At 37.6% G+C, this 16,354-nt stretch overlaps 1 protein-coding gene across 1 annotated transcript in view; it reads right to left on the minus strand.

Annotated features, from left to right (window-relative positions):
- Positions 1-4,479: 4,479 nt before the first annotated feature.
- LOC104467829 (cadherin-6) overlaps positions 4,480-16,354 on the minus strand; it is a gene marked incomplete at its 3' end in the record, with an annotated part of 35,785 nt that continues 23,910 nt past the window's right edge. The window contains exons 3-7 of the mRNA XM_010081752.1: positions 16,058-16,177; positions 13,845-14,012; positions 12,126-12,313; positions 10,600-10,853; positions 4,480-4,651 (exon numbers count right to left, since the gene is read on the minus strand). Of these exons, the coding sequence (XP_010080054.1) occupies positions 4,480-4,651; positions 10,600-10,853; positions 12,126-12,313; positions 13,845-14,012; positions 16,058-16,177 (902 nt within the window). The remainder of the gene's footprint in view (positions 4,652-10,599; positions 10,854-12,125; positions 12,314-13,844; positions 14,013-16,057; positions 16,178-16,354) is intronic.

Consider the following 16,354-nt stretch of genomic DNA (forward strand, 5'->3'; position numbering starts at 1 on the left):
TATATATAAAATATATAATACTGGAATGAAATTAAATCTATTTATTAGCCTAACTCATACAGTTTGATGGCAACAAAGTTTCCACCTTACTTAACTCTGAAACAGGAAGACTAAGGAGTCATAAAGATAGAATTGAGTGGGGTTTTTTCCTCTACTCCTGTTATATACAGTATTATGTCCCCTACAAATCTCGTGACACAGACACTTAACCTACCATGATTACCATTATGTTATATAAATAGCAACTGTGGCTATGATTATAGATATTTACTAATTTGTTGTGAATTGATTTGACTGATATTCTAGAGCTGACACTAAAATGTATCAGTTGAAGAACATAAGCATCGTGCAGAATCTGCAGATCCCCATATGTAAACATGGGTTTTTTTCCCTATAAGGAAGATTGAGTTTTACAAGGATAGTGTTGAGCATAAAATACTGATGAGAATATTGTCATCCTTCTAGATATAAATGAAAACATTTGGAAATGCATCACATTGTACAGACCATTCCTTTTCCTGTTGGACTATTGGTCCTGTCAAATGATTCCTTTCTGTGCTGGGGGGAGACAGGCTTTAGTCATGAAGTTACACGAAATAAGGAAGAAAGGCAACAAGAAGCAACCTTGCCTAGGAGCCATGAATGGTGAAACAGGCAAGATTCTGAGGTAAAAAGTCACATCCTAACAACCATCGACTCCCAAAAGGTACAAGACATGCCACAAACCAACTTAGAATGAACCAAAGGGGAACCAAGAGACATTGCCAGGACTTGGTCTGTGTCCTTCGTGCTCCATATCAAACAGAAAATTATCTGAGCCAACTCACCCAGACATGCCCACCTCAGTGGCTAGGAGTATGTGGGTGTGGGAATGTGAGAGAGGGAAATCTACGAGGGAATGAGTGTGACTGAAATTAGTTTAAAATAAATACCTCCCCCCTCCTTTTCATGAGAGCTCACACCGAGTTTTGCTACGTTAATTTCCTACCCATGTTAATATACTTTATTGATGCATTTTAACATATAAATCAAGTGAAAAAAAATAGTGTAATAAAATATCGCAGATCTAAGACTCTATATGCTTTTACAAGCATTCATTATAGTAGCTTGTTGAGTTACGCTTTAATAAAAGTCCTATTACTGTGTTTATCATGCTCTTATAAATTTGAAAATGCCTTCACCAAAATTGGCACTGTATATTTTTATTACAGAGCTCAGTCATTTGGACAAAATATTGTGCTTCAAAGCTCCACAGTCCCATTGAAGTTAATATGATTCCATTAGACATAAACCACTTTCTAATCCAAACCATTGGGCTAAATTCATTCAATGTATAAGATAATAGTTTATGTATAACATAGACTAGGCTGAATTCTGTGCTAAAATACAAATGTTGAATTTTTATAATAGGCAGAAATAAAAGGTACTCATTTGAAGTCACAGAACTATTGGCAAGACTATTTTATAAGGGCACACATTTCTAACAAATACATTCAAATACATTGGCAAATGCGTTTATTTTCCTCTCAAGGATTACAGTTGTTTTCTTTCCTGCTTTTTGAACCATGAACTGCATATTTTCATTTTACTTCTAAGTGCTTAAGATTCTCACAATTTAAAATGATCTTGTAATAAATAGAAGCTTCATAAAAACTATGCTCTGTGGACATGGACCTTTATTCTGATTTAACAGCAATGCAAGTTGAAATATATGTATACCACTTAAAGTCTTTTTTTGTCAACTTTGAAATTACTTTTGCAAATTAATTGATGTAGGTGAATTTGTTTGCATTATCCTTTGATTACTGCTGGGGTCCATCTCCAAAAAAAGCTCCACAGGCTCAATGAACTGCTTAAATCCATTCATCTCTATAGCAATATGTTTTCTGTTGAGCCAGTAACCAAACTGTTAAAGCTTTTTTTCTGAATACAGCCTCAAAGTCTGCCAATGCTTGATTTACCCTTAAGTGTTAAGTAAAGTATATTTAAAAATACTCTAGGAATCCTCTCTGGTAAATCAGCTGTAGTTCTGCAGCTGTGAATCAGTAGCCCTGTGTACCGAGTTTTATTGCCAGTTTGCCTTCCAACTATGGCAGATGTACTGACCAAGCACTTCACCAACTATTTGTCTGCAACATCCACAGCATGATTCTCTGGGCTGCTGAGCAACTGCAGCTCATACTGGTGAAAAAGAATGTCATTCAAAAATGGAACTATCTACACATACTGACAATTCCAGACCATGAAAGGCAAAACAACTTCCATATTTTCATTTTTTTTTCTACTGTAATATGAAATCAAGAACAGTCATCACTGAAAGCTGTTTCTCTTTTCAAGTTTACTTTTTTTTTGTTCCACTTTTTAATAATCAAAGTGAGCACCCATCCATCTGAATGCCCATCCTGCCTGTAACTTGACTGGATACTTCTTTTAGATTACTTCAGTGAAATATACATGGAGTTTGATGTGGTGGTATGTCACTGAGAGCAATCAATGATGAGCTGGAATTTAGTGGAATGGGATTTCAGCTAGCCTTGCTAGAAATTACTGGTTTTAGTGAGGGGCATTAAGCAGGATCTAGCCTATTGAGACTAAAATTAGTGAGGTAGCCTGGATCAGACCAAGAATTGTTTCAGCCAAGAAAGTTGCCTTTGGAAGGCGTCTACCCCAGTTATGCCAAATTCAGTGCAGGCTCAGTGAAGCACAGCCTGGGAAGTAGCTTGTTGCAGCCTCGAAGGATTCAGGCTCAAGAGGAATGGTAATTAAGACAGAAGCCCATGTCAGACACAAAAGTTTTATTTGAGACCGTTTGGCTCAGTAGAAGGTCTCTCTGTAGGGGAGGAGGCCAGGAATTCAATGAGTATTTCATATAGATGCTAAGCTGACTAACAGGCAGCTAGAGGTCAGTGTTTGGTATGCTGAAACCACGTATCTAGCATTAAAAGGTGCAAGTTTTCAAGAGAGGGAGAAAAGTATTAAGAAACATCATTACTGTAGGCTCTAGCCACAACAACTCTTTTACATAACCCCATCTGCTTGCCTTAATAGGATTGTTTCTGTATTGGGTCTGGCTGAGCCGGAGTCAGTATCTCCCCAGCACCCTCCCAGTGCTGAGTGTGACCCTGGCAGCCAGCAGGGGGTGTGTCACACAGCTTGGGAGGGGGCGGAGCCGGGACAGCTGACCCGGATTGGCTGTTCCATACCATGTGACCTCAGCTCAGCCAGAACAGCCCAGGGCAGGGGGGAGGAGGGGGGCATTGGTTACTGGGTTTGTCTCCAGGAGCAGCTGCTGCACACACTGAAGCTCTGCTTTCCTGGGAAGTGGCCGGACATCGCTTACTGAGGGGAAGTGGAGAATAACATCTGTGTTTACCTTTTGTTTCTGTGTATGGCCCTGGCCTTTGCTTTAATTAAACTGCTTTTATCTTGACCCACGAGTTTTTCATCTTGTTCTCCCCCTTTACTTTGCTGAAGGGGGAGTGATAGAGGGGCCTGGTGGGCACCTGGCATCCAGCCAAGGTTAACCCACCACAGTTTCACGTCAGTTTTCAATTTTTAAAAGACCTCCAGCATAAAGAAAGCAGGAGTCAAGTAGTTATACTCTTCTCAACATTCAGTAGCTGGTTGGGCTATATACACATACATACATGCAACGTAAGAAAGTAGAGCTTATATTGTCTCAGATCATCTTTAAAAAAAAACACCATTTAGCCTCTGAGTTGCTCAAAGACTTTATGACAGTCATAGAACTGGTGTTTATATTAGATCTATCTACCATTCCACCGTACCTCACTATCATATGCACAGACTCTGCAAAAGTGGATAGAATTGCATTCCCCAATATTTGAGCATGTCACATCCTTATAGTTAATGTATCAAAATAAAGAGAATAGTTTATTAAGGCCACCTAGCATACACATCTTTATCTAGAACCCTGGCTTTTCAGCTCCTAAAATGAACATGACTAGTATTACCACAAGATTACTTCTGCTGAGCAATCCTAAACTAAGTAACAGACTGACTTGTAGCTATGGCTTGCTATTTCAAAGGATGCAAAATAAGTTAAAAATTGAAGTCCTTAAAACTGATTAAGATCTAGGCACCTATCTCCACCCAGCCACCTTAGTCTTACTTGAAAACATCCAGCCTGTGCTATATTCAGTCTGGATCAGACTGAAACCAGCCACAGAACGCAGTCTGGCTTTAAACCATCTTGCTTGCTGCATACTAATTTCAAAATTCAAAAATCATGTTCAAAATTAAAAGTGGCTATTACTGATTAGAAAATTGTTACCTTTCCTCCCTGCTCAGCTGAGTTACCTCTTCATGAACTGTATTCCTATTAAACATAAAACTGCAAATCACCTCTTGCAGAGTTTCCATTTCTTCATTAGTATTGAGTGGACTATCTATATAACCTGACATCTGTCCAGCCATGCTTTCCTTCCACATGCTCAGCTAGAAGGTTAAATTCATTACATCAGGGACAGCAGTGGTATTTAGGTTTGACTTACTGATCTCTGCTGCTATTACTGTAATGTTGTGCCATAGCAGTGTTTCCCGGTCAAGGGGTTTTGAAGTAAATATCGAACCATTTCCTGAATTGATGTTGAATACTCTGTCCATATCAGTGTGTCGATCTACAGAGTACCTGCAAATACAGAGACAGGGGTTAGGAGAGTGCTTTCCTTTTAATTTCTGTGTTCCTAAACCATTTTCTAAGATGAGACATCAAACAGCTAGTAAATGGGGTTGCCTTTTGTTTTCAGTGCAGGCTTCAGAGTCTTTATATAATCACACAAAGAGCTAGTTCTGAGCTATTGGATAATGACACATTGGAGGTTTGATTATAGAAGGTGGAGCATTGTCACCGAATAAATGAATTACTGTGGAATTTGCATAGCTCTGAGAATCATCAAAGCTTTGTTTTTAGTGAGAAATGTGAAGTCTGTGTCCTGAAAGATACGAAGATTCTTTTAAGGCTGAGTTGGCTTTCCTATTATAAACCTCTCTTTTTATGGTTTAATATCTCAACTTTTCTGATATAATATTTGATAGCTGGGGTGCATTTCTGCCTTTCACTTCCCAGCGTTTAAAAAGACTGCCCCCAAAACAAGTCAGCATGGAACAGAGATTCATTATTCCATGGTATATATCACATAAAGGCTTGCTGTAATTCATTAAAAGTCATGGTATCTAGATGTGAAAACGAATGCTAACAAGCTCTGGAGGAGCTCAGGAGTCTAAATATGGATTCAATTTTTCAATCTGATCTTTCGCTTTTTCTGCTGAACTGAATCCAACTTCATAGAATCACAGAATCATAGAATCATAGAACAGTTTGGGTTGGGAGAGACCTTAAAGGTCACCTAGTTCCAACCCCCTGCCATGGGCAGGGACACCTTCCCCTAGACCAGCTTGCTAAAAGCCTCATCCAGCCTGGCCTTGAACAACTCCTTTAAAAGTAGAACTCTCCAGTTCATGGTAGAGGGTGCTACCAGTCTGATCAACATGCTGTGACTTGGTTTTGTCTCTCGTGAAGACAAAATTGTTGCATAAATTATGGAGGTTTTGATGGAAATATGTCTTTAGTGTTCATAAAGCAAGAATACAATTGTATTATTCTGCTCTTGTTTGAAGCCAGAATGTGTGCTCACGGACAATCCAGGACAGAGCCTTAGGATGCCCAATGTGCTCCCTTGGTGTCTCCTTGCAGGTGATGGAGACAAGACAGCTGCTGCTTGTGTCCAGGCAAGGGTAAAGATACAGCTCAGCTGGTATGCAGTCAGAGGAAAACTGGGCCAGGAGAATGACTGGCAGAGCTTGCTGCCACTACAGAATTGAGGGGCATGCAGGGGCTGAAGAAAAATTTCTGTTCCCTGCTTTGCTCCAGGAGCAGCTGCGTGACATGTCCCTTATTCTGCACAGATTTCCCAATGCCTGTGCAGTGTCTCTTAACTGCTGAGAAAGATCTTGCATACAAGGAGGAGGAAATAGAAGAGTCCAGTTGAGACATAATTCTGGCAAAGGTTTAAAATTAACTAACTTGCTATCTACCTTGTAACTGCATTTTTTCCCTTCTTTGCAAGTGAAAAAGTGGGATCTAATATCCACAGCAAATTAGAGTGGTCTTATTCTAAAATGAGAATTTTAGTATAGCATACCTTCCTAAACAAAACTATAGCAAGTATTAATTATTTGCAATAAATTGTTTTTTCCACATTAAATTCCCATGGAAACAACCAAATTACATTCAAAGGTACTCACACAGCTAACTTTTTTTCCTTAGGATTTGCATAGGCACACCTTGCTATTTTTTCAGGAATTGGTTTAGTTTTTGTTCCCTTCTGTCACCTGACTAACAGTACTGCAATTTCAGCTGCATGAAGTCAGCTGTGGTGTCACTAACCTAGTTCCTTTATGCAGCATTGTAATGTTACCATCCACTTGAAAAGGGTATGTGAGAAGGTATGCAATAGGCAGCGCTGACTGATGGGACAGCTCCAGCAAGCTGTGTTGTTTTGTCCAAGTCTAAATAGTACATGTGAATTTGTTGACTTAGCCGAAATGTTTCATGGAAACAAGTTTATACAAACCAAGTCTGACTCTCTTGTATTTTGACAAAGTAAGTACTTGATATGGTAAACAATTCATTTTAACTTTCATTCATTCAGGTTTTTATATGATATTATGTTGGTATTTTGTGAATTCAATTATTTTACAGATATTCTGTAGCTCATTTCCATATCTTTCAGCTGAAATGCTTTGGTATTTCCATTTTGCAGTACATCTAGATTCTGCATTCCTATTTGAAATGAAATATCAGGATTTTCCATAGACTAGCTGTTCCAGCCAACTGTAATAGCATGTTTCAGGCTCTTATTCAGCAAGATATTCAAGTAAGCAACTAGCTTCAGGCATGAACTGTCCATTTATTGGGTTTTTTTGTTCAATTATGCTTTCACTCATGCCTGATATTATGAACGGACTTAAAAGATCTTACTGTCTTGGCATATTTTAATGCCTTGGTATATTGTAATCGCTATCATTAATTTGTAAGATTTCCCAAATTCAGTCTGTGGTACAGCATCTGGAAGAAATAAATAAATAAATAAATTGTTCTGGACTTTTTTCTAAGATTATCAGAGCTGTAACACTGAGGACTTCTTCAAGATATTAAGAACTTTAAAATATAATATAACATGTATATTCAGTCATTTGTACAAGGGAAAGTTATACTCACAAAAAAACCCAGACAATGGCTTCTTAATGAAATGTTAATTTTATTTCTTCATTTTCAAAAGAAAATACACACAAGGCCAATGCAGTTAAAGTATATTCTAATTATACCATTAACCCTAGTCTAGAAGGATGATATTAATAAGCTAGACTGTCACTTCTGTTTCTCAGTTCATAAAATCCAGTGTCTTTTGATCAAGGCCTGTTAATTGTGTTGAATTGGTGGCGATTCTGACTTATGGATCATAACCTAGCAAGAATTAAGCATACAACATCAAACTCATTTTTACATTTATTTAATGAAATTACTGGTGCGTATTTATCAGATCTCAGGACCTCATCCCTTTCAGACCCTGAAGAACTGACAAGCTAAGAAGTTAAAAGGTATCTATGTAGATTCCAGACTCTCCTTGTGCAAAACAGGAAGAAAGGGAGGGTAAAAGAGAGAACCTAACACATGCAAATATGTTGTCAGTAAAATGCACAAACAAAATTAAGCCTTACATTTGTTTGCAGATCATTTTCATCTGGGATACTTTAGTAAATCAAATCACAGCAGGGAGACAGTTCCAGTGACTGATGAACGTCATTATACCTCTGAGGAGTTACTATAGCAAAAAAACTGAACTATTTAAAAAAATCTAATGTACAATACAGCAGTGCCAGTTGCAGCATTATTTTTGTCAGTATGCGACAGTTCATAGTACTTCTGTTTAGGTCAAGCACAAGCAGAATGCAAACCTTTTTTTACAACACAGTTGGACAATGGAGTGTTACTCAGGAGTGTATTAATGTCGCATGGATGCATATTCAAATATAGCCAAACATCTATTTGTATATTTTTGTATTTTCTTAATGCCATGTCACAGCAATGCTTATTTATAAGGGCTGGTCTGATGAAATGTAGCTCTACCGACACACAGGTCACGAACGATTATGCTGTCTTACAACTAGGGCAGATACCCGCTTCATATTTTTCTATTGCTTCATTGTCTTCTGATATTCAGCAGCTTGCTGTCTAATGTAACCGCAAATCAGGAAGATTTGTGGGTCAGGAAGAGATGTGTGTGTGAATTTTTTATAATGCATTTTCATAATGATATTGTGAAGGTTTCCTTTAAGGGAAGATCAAAGGGGCTTTCATCTAACAGAGTTAGGACTCAGTTTGTTTAAAAAGAGAAACCTTCACTCGAATAGAGGAGAAAATGGAAGAGTTTCATTGTAATATCAAGTGTCTAAAGATTTTATTTTTAACCGTCAAGAAAAATTGACAAGCAAGTGACAAGTCATATATATACAGTCTAATTGCATCTTCCCCAAAGCTCAGAGTGAAAATCGGATTTAGTATCTCTATTGCATGATGAAAAAAAAAAAAAAATCTCCCTGTCAAAAAGATGCAGATTCAACCTGTGCCTCTAATTCTAGGAGATACCCAAGATATTAGCACCATAAAATTACATTTATTGCAAGCTAACATCTCTCTGGCTACTGCTCTCTGCTGATTTTCTTCCCCTCTCACTAATTTTAATGTTTCTTTTTGCTGTGTTTATTTCTATTACTCTAACCCCTTCCTCATTTTTCTTTTTCTTCCCCATTCACCTTGATGGTTGCATGCTATTAGAGTATAAAGGAGACAAGTTTTCTGCTGCACTGCATCAATTTTGACACCTCTGCTGAATTTTGCTCAAAAATTATCTGATGCTTTAATATGCAAAGTACCTGTACTGTATTAAAGGACTGCCCTTTGAAAGATAGGTAAGTCTTAGCACACACATTCAATTAATAGAAAAGGGCCAGTAGGCAGTACTCAACAATGAACAGCATAATCCCTATCCACTGTAAATCACTTATAATTAGGAGCTGGTGCTGGTGTGAAATGCAAATGGTTGTAGTTATCACCACAGGGAAGCAGAGGAAAGCAGGGAAGCACTCCCCCCACTCTCTAGTGCCATTAGATACAAAAAAGCAGGTTCATATGAAGACTGCAAGGGACTTGGGTGTCACTCCAACCAATTGTTCATCTTCATGCTAGCATGCCCATGAAGACAAGCTATAGAAGGTGTCCATTCTGTCCCTGGGTTTCACCAAAGTCAGCAAAACATTATGTTGCTCTTTAAGTTACTATGCTCTGCTAGTCCAGAACTCCATATAATTGTTGCATGTCATGATATAAAGGAAAGAAAACCTTAATTAAAATTAGAAGGCTTAGTCTTGAACAAACATTCATGTGCAGGGCATTGCATATAAACTGAAGACAGAAAGGGTTTCTGCCAGAAATGTTTTAGATTTAATTTCTTCATCTAGGAAATTAAGATTATAATATTTACCCCTCTCACAAGATGAGCTGAGAGATTAAAACTTACTCATGCCTCATAAACATTGTAAGATATCTTGATGAAAGATCGTTGTTTGCAGAAGTGCAAAGTATTGATGGCTTGGATTTTTATTAAACCTGCATTGTTCTATTTTGTCTTAAGACTGCTATTGCATTTCCAAGGTGCCGAACCCAGAGACATGCTGAAAATTGACCTGGATTTAATATTGCTATATTTTTAATTTCCTCCTCTTACTGCCTTGACAGTAGCAATGAACTTTAATTAAAGCACACAACTATTTAAAAGTTCTTTTATACTCCATCCAATATCACTTAAGTACTCCTATATTTTTTCAAATGTAATGAAACAATGTACCTGTTAATTTACACAAAAAGAAGGCTTAGGTTTAGCCTTAACTTTAGCATTTCCTCCATTTCCTCTAAGACTAGTTTGTTGATTCATGGCAAGTGTAATTTATGAAGTTTGTGAAACTGATTCTTGTCTTACTAACTTTACATTGATACAAGTGAGATCAGAGTCTGTGTGTGCACATGAGCTGCTTTTAAGGCATTTCTGCTTGCAGTTTAGGAAGGTAAAAGTGACCTCTGTTAAGCAAGTCTGGATAGACGGGATAAGAAAGGGCTGCTGAATCACCCTCCTGTCATATAGCCAAAAGGATGCACCACACTGCACTGGAAAATATTGAAGGTGGAACAAGAACACTAACATCTTCTTAGTGCTATTTTTGCAGTAAATACTTCTGTGTTAGAAATAACCACAAACATTTGTTACTGAAGAGGATAAGATGTAATTCAAGATGCAAGGGCCATGCCAACACAATTACACATACCTAGATGTGCTCAAGTGTGAGAGAACATTTACCATCTACAACATACTATATTTAGGCATACCCAAACCATTTCATTGTTAAACTGATTTTTTTGTGTGTGTGCCAGGAAAAAGAAAAAAAAAAAAAAAAAAAAAAAAAAAAAAAAAAAAGAAGCTGCAAAAAATTTACGTACAAACTGAAATAGTCTATGCTTACTTGACAGGGTTCCTGGCAGCATCTGGATCCTGAGCAGTTACTGTTCCTATTATACTGTTTATTGGAACATCTTCTTTCACCTCCATTATGTATGCTGGTCTGCTGAACACGGGAGGTTCATCTACATCCTCCACCTGAATTCTGACTGTAGCTGAGTCCTTAAATGGCCCCAGGTAGAGGAATCGAGGGTCCACATGAGTATTTGTAGCTTCCACTTTCAGAATATATAGGTTTTTATTTTCAAAATCCAATGTCTGGGAAGAGAAAAAAAGAGTTTGAGAGGTCTGTGAGGATTGCTGTGGCTTGCAGCCAGATGACCTAAATGAATGGGGGGATGTCATGGAGAGGCCCATGCTAGATAAGAGGAAACTGAACTGGAATTAAAGTGCCAGCAGAAAGGAGAAAGACAGGGCTCTACGCTACTCATGATATGGTATAGAAAAAAACACATTTTCAGGGAATTCTGTGCCTGGAGCTTCTAAACATCAATTAATCTTTCCTTCTCAAGTAGTCTTAATTTTTCACCCCTTTTATTCTGTAATCAGTGTTTTCTTATCCATTCCTTGCCCCTAAGCACCAAGCACTGAAGTGGGGAAGATTTTCTAGGAGCTGCTTGTTTAAATACTGACATTCCATCACTGAAACGAAACACTGTGACATCCAGTGTCTGGATATCCAGGACCACCCATAAAGGAAAACATGATTTTATGATAGGCTATGACTATCTCACACTCTGTTAAAAGTATGAAGAGGCAGCATTTAGCGACTCTTTGTTACAGTACTTAGAGAAATGTGGGGAGATAGTAGTCACCCCGTTTTTCAATTATGTTGTAGAAGATTCACAGCTTCTGTCAGCAACAGACAAAAATGCAGACAGAGTTAGACTGATATCATAATCAGGCCCTGGAAGGCATCTCCTAAAAAACAAGTAATGACAGGTGTCGTACCGATATCAACGAGGAAGTGCATGTTCAGAAAATCTACACAATGTCTATCTAGTGATGACTGAACTTGAACTGATGGAGGATGATATCTTTAACCTTATCAAGCTTGCCTGATAACCCGCTGTAAACAATATTTCTCAAACCTTTTCTGACAGCCAATGTGCAACCTAGTAGATGATGTCCATTGTGATCCAGCAAGGCGCTGTGATTTTTTTCTAAAGCAAAAGCATTCTGAAGGATTTATTAATTACATTTTTAGAAAAAGTGAGTAAAAAGAAATTTGTCTATATGCATATGTTCAGACTGTAGAATTTTGTCTCTGTCCTATCCCACCCCCTAGGTTATTTACTCTCTCAGGTCCTTCAAATTATGTGCGTTGGTTTAGCAAAGGAGGGTGTAAAAGGAAGGACCCCAATTGCTTGTATAAAAGAAACCTTACATAGGAAACATAGAGATTCCTAACAGAGAGCATTCAAATTAATAAACAACACATATTACACTAAAAGTGGAAAATAAATACGTGCTAGATAAAGTTTTGGCTAGTATTTCAGAGACTGGGATTAAGTGCCTTAAGATGTGTACCTTTTTGACAGTTATAATTCCTTCCTGCGTGTCCTTGTCTGTGGTAATTCCAAACATGTCATGTCCATCCCCCTCAGTGATGCTGTATTCAATCTCTGCATTTTCATCCACGTCAGCATCATTAGCTTTTATCCTGCCAACTGGTGAGTCAGGTGGCGTAGACTCAGGAGCTCTGAATTGGTATGTGCCTACAGCAGACAGAGAAGGAAATTTTCTCAGTCAGTCTCATGGTACTTTGGACACCATCTCTCAGCCCGCTGGCCATGCCGGGCAGGCACAGATGAGTTAGCAGGTTACTGTGTCTTTATGTCTTCCTGGGGAAACAACCTTCAGCTTCTGCTTTACTTTCATGTGGGTACAAGTAACTTATTTTTCTATCTATTTTCTTGTATGAAGGATGGGCATTTTGTTTTCCTACATACATGTATCTTTAGCAACATATGTGCCTTTCTAGACATTATCAGGGTCTCCGCTGGCCATATAAAACTGTATATGAAAAATGTCTTGAGGCCAAAAGACAAACATTAAGAACTGCCAGAGGCCAGTGCAGCTTAGTAACACTAAAACCAAGACCAGCCAAATGCCTATTAATAAATGTGCTACCTTGAATTCTCCTCTGAAAAAAAATCTATTTGGGGAATGTTGGCATTATGAAGCTGTATATTTGGCTTTTATATTGAAGACACTTATGTCCAGACATGTATAATTAACTCATTGGACTCAGAGTGCTATATTTTCTCTTAAGTTGCTCTAATTTAAATGGAAACGCTTTGCCCACAGCTAAGAACAGACTTTGAACTTAAATGACAAGTTGCTTCCAATAACTTTCCCAGTGACTTAACTGCCAAAGCTTGCTGATTTTTCTGATAGTATCTGCAATTATTTTCTCTAACAGCTGCTCTTGATTTTGACACACACTGACACTGTGAAACACACACATCACACACAGAGCAGTGGTTAGACAAAGCAGAAAAGAAGAAAAAGAGAGAGAGAAAGAAGGAAGAAAAGAAAAAAGAGAAGAAAGGAAAAACAGGGAAGGAGAACTGGATGAAAACTGAATCAATCTGAATCATTTATGGCCAGGAGTGGTCATTAATAGAAATTACTTTCTAAGAGATCTGGCTCAGGTGACTCCCTTAAATACCACACACATATCTACCAAATGATCTGAGACAAGGGAAGGAAAATAGGCAGAAATATCTGGTGTATTTATGTATATGCTTTTGTTTCTGTATGCAAATAATATAGGAAAATCCACTGAGGCAAATACTTCCTGGGTGTAAGTATTCACTTTGATAGAATTGCTCTCAGGATTGTTTTACATACTTAAATAAGTATGTTTCAAAACTTAAATATATTAGATTAGAACAGATATCTTAAAATGCAGTCAACAACAAGGTCTAATAGAACTAATATTGCTCAAGAAATATAGATTATATCAGTCAAAGCTATTTAATGGGTAGGAAAAGTAATGTTTCTGTACATTAATTCACCTCTCAGACTATCTACTGCAATTGGAGTGAAAATACTAAAGATATGTTTATCAGTTATTGCAATTAACCTTAGCATGACCCTATTGCTTGCTTGTGTGTTGTCTTTCTTTCTTAAAGAAGTCTGATACTCAGTAAGTTCGTGACAGCAGAAACAGTATCTGAAGTGAAAAACAATCAATTTTTTGTCCATTTTACTGTAAAGGCATAGAATGTAAATATTCCATACTCTGGGGGAAGCGAGGCGGATTGTCGTTTACGTCAGTCAATGTGATGTTCACGGTGGTGGTTCCTGATAATCCACCCATCTGGCCTCCCATGTCCTTAGCCTGGATGACCACTTGGTACTGCTCCCTGTTTTCACGGTCCATGTTTAGCAAAGCAGTTTTAATAATGCCTGAAAACAGGAAAATTAAAGAGGGGGAATTCACAAGTAAGGTATTGACTTTGATGAAAATTCTTATTTTAAAAAAACCCACAGCCTTTAGAACAAAACAATCTCTGTGTAATAAGTAAACTTTGCCCAGTACAAATATTTACTGTTATGAGATGGCACATTAAATTACAGACTTGTCATATCATATCTCAGGATGCTGCCTATGTGACAGACATAATACTAGTGGCATCCCCAGAAAGATGTTCTACCTATTTGTGAGCAGTGTTATTTTACATAACTATTTACCTGCTTTCAGTTCCATGCAAAAGTCTCTCACTGAACTGGAAAAAGGCTCTTTGTTCAATATAATGTGCTCTATTTTTTCTCTCCTGTTCTGTCAATATTTTTATTTTGACAGACATGGTAAAAAAAAAAAAAGCTAACTTCAGCAAGACATCATTAAAGAGGCAGTACAGCAACATTAAATGGGAGAAGAGAACTTAATTAATAAAATTGTGAGCATCCAAGCATGCCCAAGTATGTATATTTCTATTTATACATTGATTTAAATTATTTTGCCAGTCATTTCCTTCTTCAAAAGCACAAATACCGGTTATGAGGCCAACTCCTATTGAAATTGAATCATTCAGATTTACCATGAAGCAAAATGTTTGCATTTCCACTGGGTCTCCTAAGGCTAAGAGCTAACTCCTTTGTAGGCAAAAAGGGTGAAATTCAGGGACTGAAATCCATGGCAATATTCACAGCAGCTTCAACAGACTTATTTCACTATAGGAGTTTTGCAATTGATTTCCATGGCAGGAAGATCAAGCCTGCGGTTTACCTTGCTTCCTCTCTGTGTCCCGTACAACCCTCTAGCTTAGAGATTATTACTGGTGAACTCCCAGCTACGGTATCCTTATTATAACTCCAGATAGAAGAGCACATAGTGTACTGTCTAAGTCAGAATGACTGCATCAGTGCAAAAATCCTTGCTCGTAGTATCTAATACCTTATGCTTGAAGGGAAGCTCCCTTTGATCTTGGCTCTCCCTCTTTTCAGAATTATGTACATTTTTTCACCTCAGATTTTTCTTTGGGACATCTAATCTCTCCCTCCTTTTCCCTGCCCGATTCTCTAAGATTTATGTAAGAAACCATGCTAAAACCTGATTAATGGTCTGGGATAATCTATTCCTTTCCTGTAAGGATGCTGAGGACAACCAATTTCTCTAGCTTCCAGTGACCTATCACACTGGATCTTCCCATTTAAGGAGTTTCTTAAGAACCTCTGTTTCTTTTTGCAGAAGTTGGTTATAAATCTTAGTAAGAGACTATCTATGTAGTCAGATGGTCAATGGTACAGGAGATACAGTCATCCAGAATTTGTATGTTTTACATGCACAGATTCCAAAGCTGCCCATTGTTCAGCCCATAAAAAATTCCAGTCACTGTGTATAATTTAAACATCTTCCAAAAACAGAACTCAGAAGTTTTAGATTCTATTTGTGATGTTCTAGTGTAGCGCAACAGCCAATTTTACCTCTTCAATCATTATTCTTAATTAAGATTTCTTTCATAAAATTAGCATTAAAGTGATATGTTGCAGATGTACAGAAATTATCATTACTTTAAACAAGTTTTGAAGAAGCAGACGGAGAAAAGCCCCACCACCTGAATAAACTCTCAGTCTTAATTTAGCCATTATGAAGATCTATGAGGATTAAGCAGCTTTTTCCACACCCACCTGTTTCTCGTTTTCCTCTGAAAGCCAACATACTTGGTTTAATTTAAGCATTCCCAGCAGTCTCTCTACTCACTGCTTGTTAAAGACAATTGAAAACTGGTTCACATCCAGTATTAATTGCATTTATTAGACTTTGCTGGTAAGATTAAAATAATGTAGGTGTCATGTTTACAGATGTATCGCTCTATTAAGTTTGTCAGATTTTGCACCGAGTAAAATGTAATTTCTTTGAAGTTTTTGTCTATTATGTCCTAGCTTGGCTTAGTATGTCATTTTAAATTACAGACATTGTCATAGAATGACAGATAAGGTCCCCTGACCTGTCTCGGATTCAACAGAGAAATATGGTTGTCCCTGGAGAATGCTGTAGACAACTTTAGCACTGTTCCCATATGTAGGATCGTCAGCATCAGTTGCAGTGACTTGCACAACAAAGGTACCTGCAATGATAAAGTAAAGAAAATAGAAATCCACAGTTTTCTTTTCATGGACAAGACAGTTTACGATGTAGAAAAAGCATAGCTCAGGTTCAGATCAAACTTGTAGCAAAAAGTTAGAAATATTCTTATTTTGTAGAAGTGTATCTTCATAAAGTACATAGAAACAGAAATGAAATG

The sequence above is a fragment of the Pterocles gutturalis genome, unplaced genomic scaffold (assembly GCF_000699245.1).
Source record: "Pterocles gutturalis isolate BGI_N339 unplaced genomic scaffold, ASM69924v1 scaffold48019, whole genome shotgun sequence".
NCBI lineage: Eukaryota > Metazoa > Chordata > Aves > Pterocliformes > Pteroclidae > Pterocles > Pterocles gutturalis.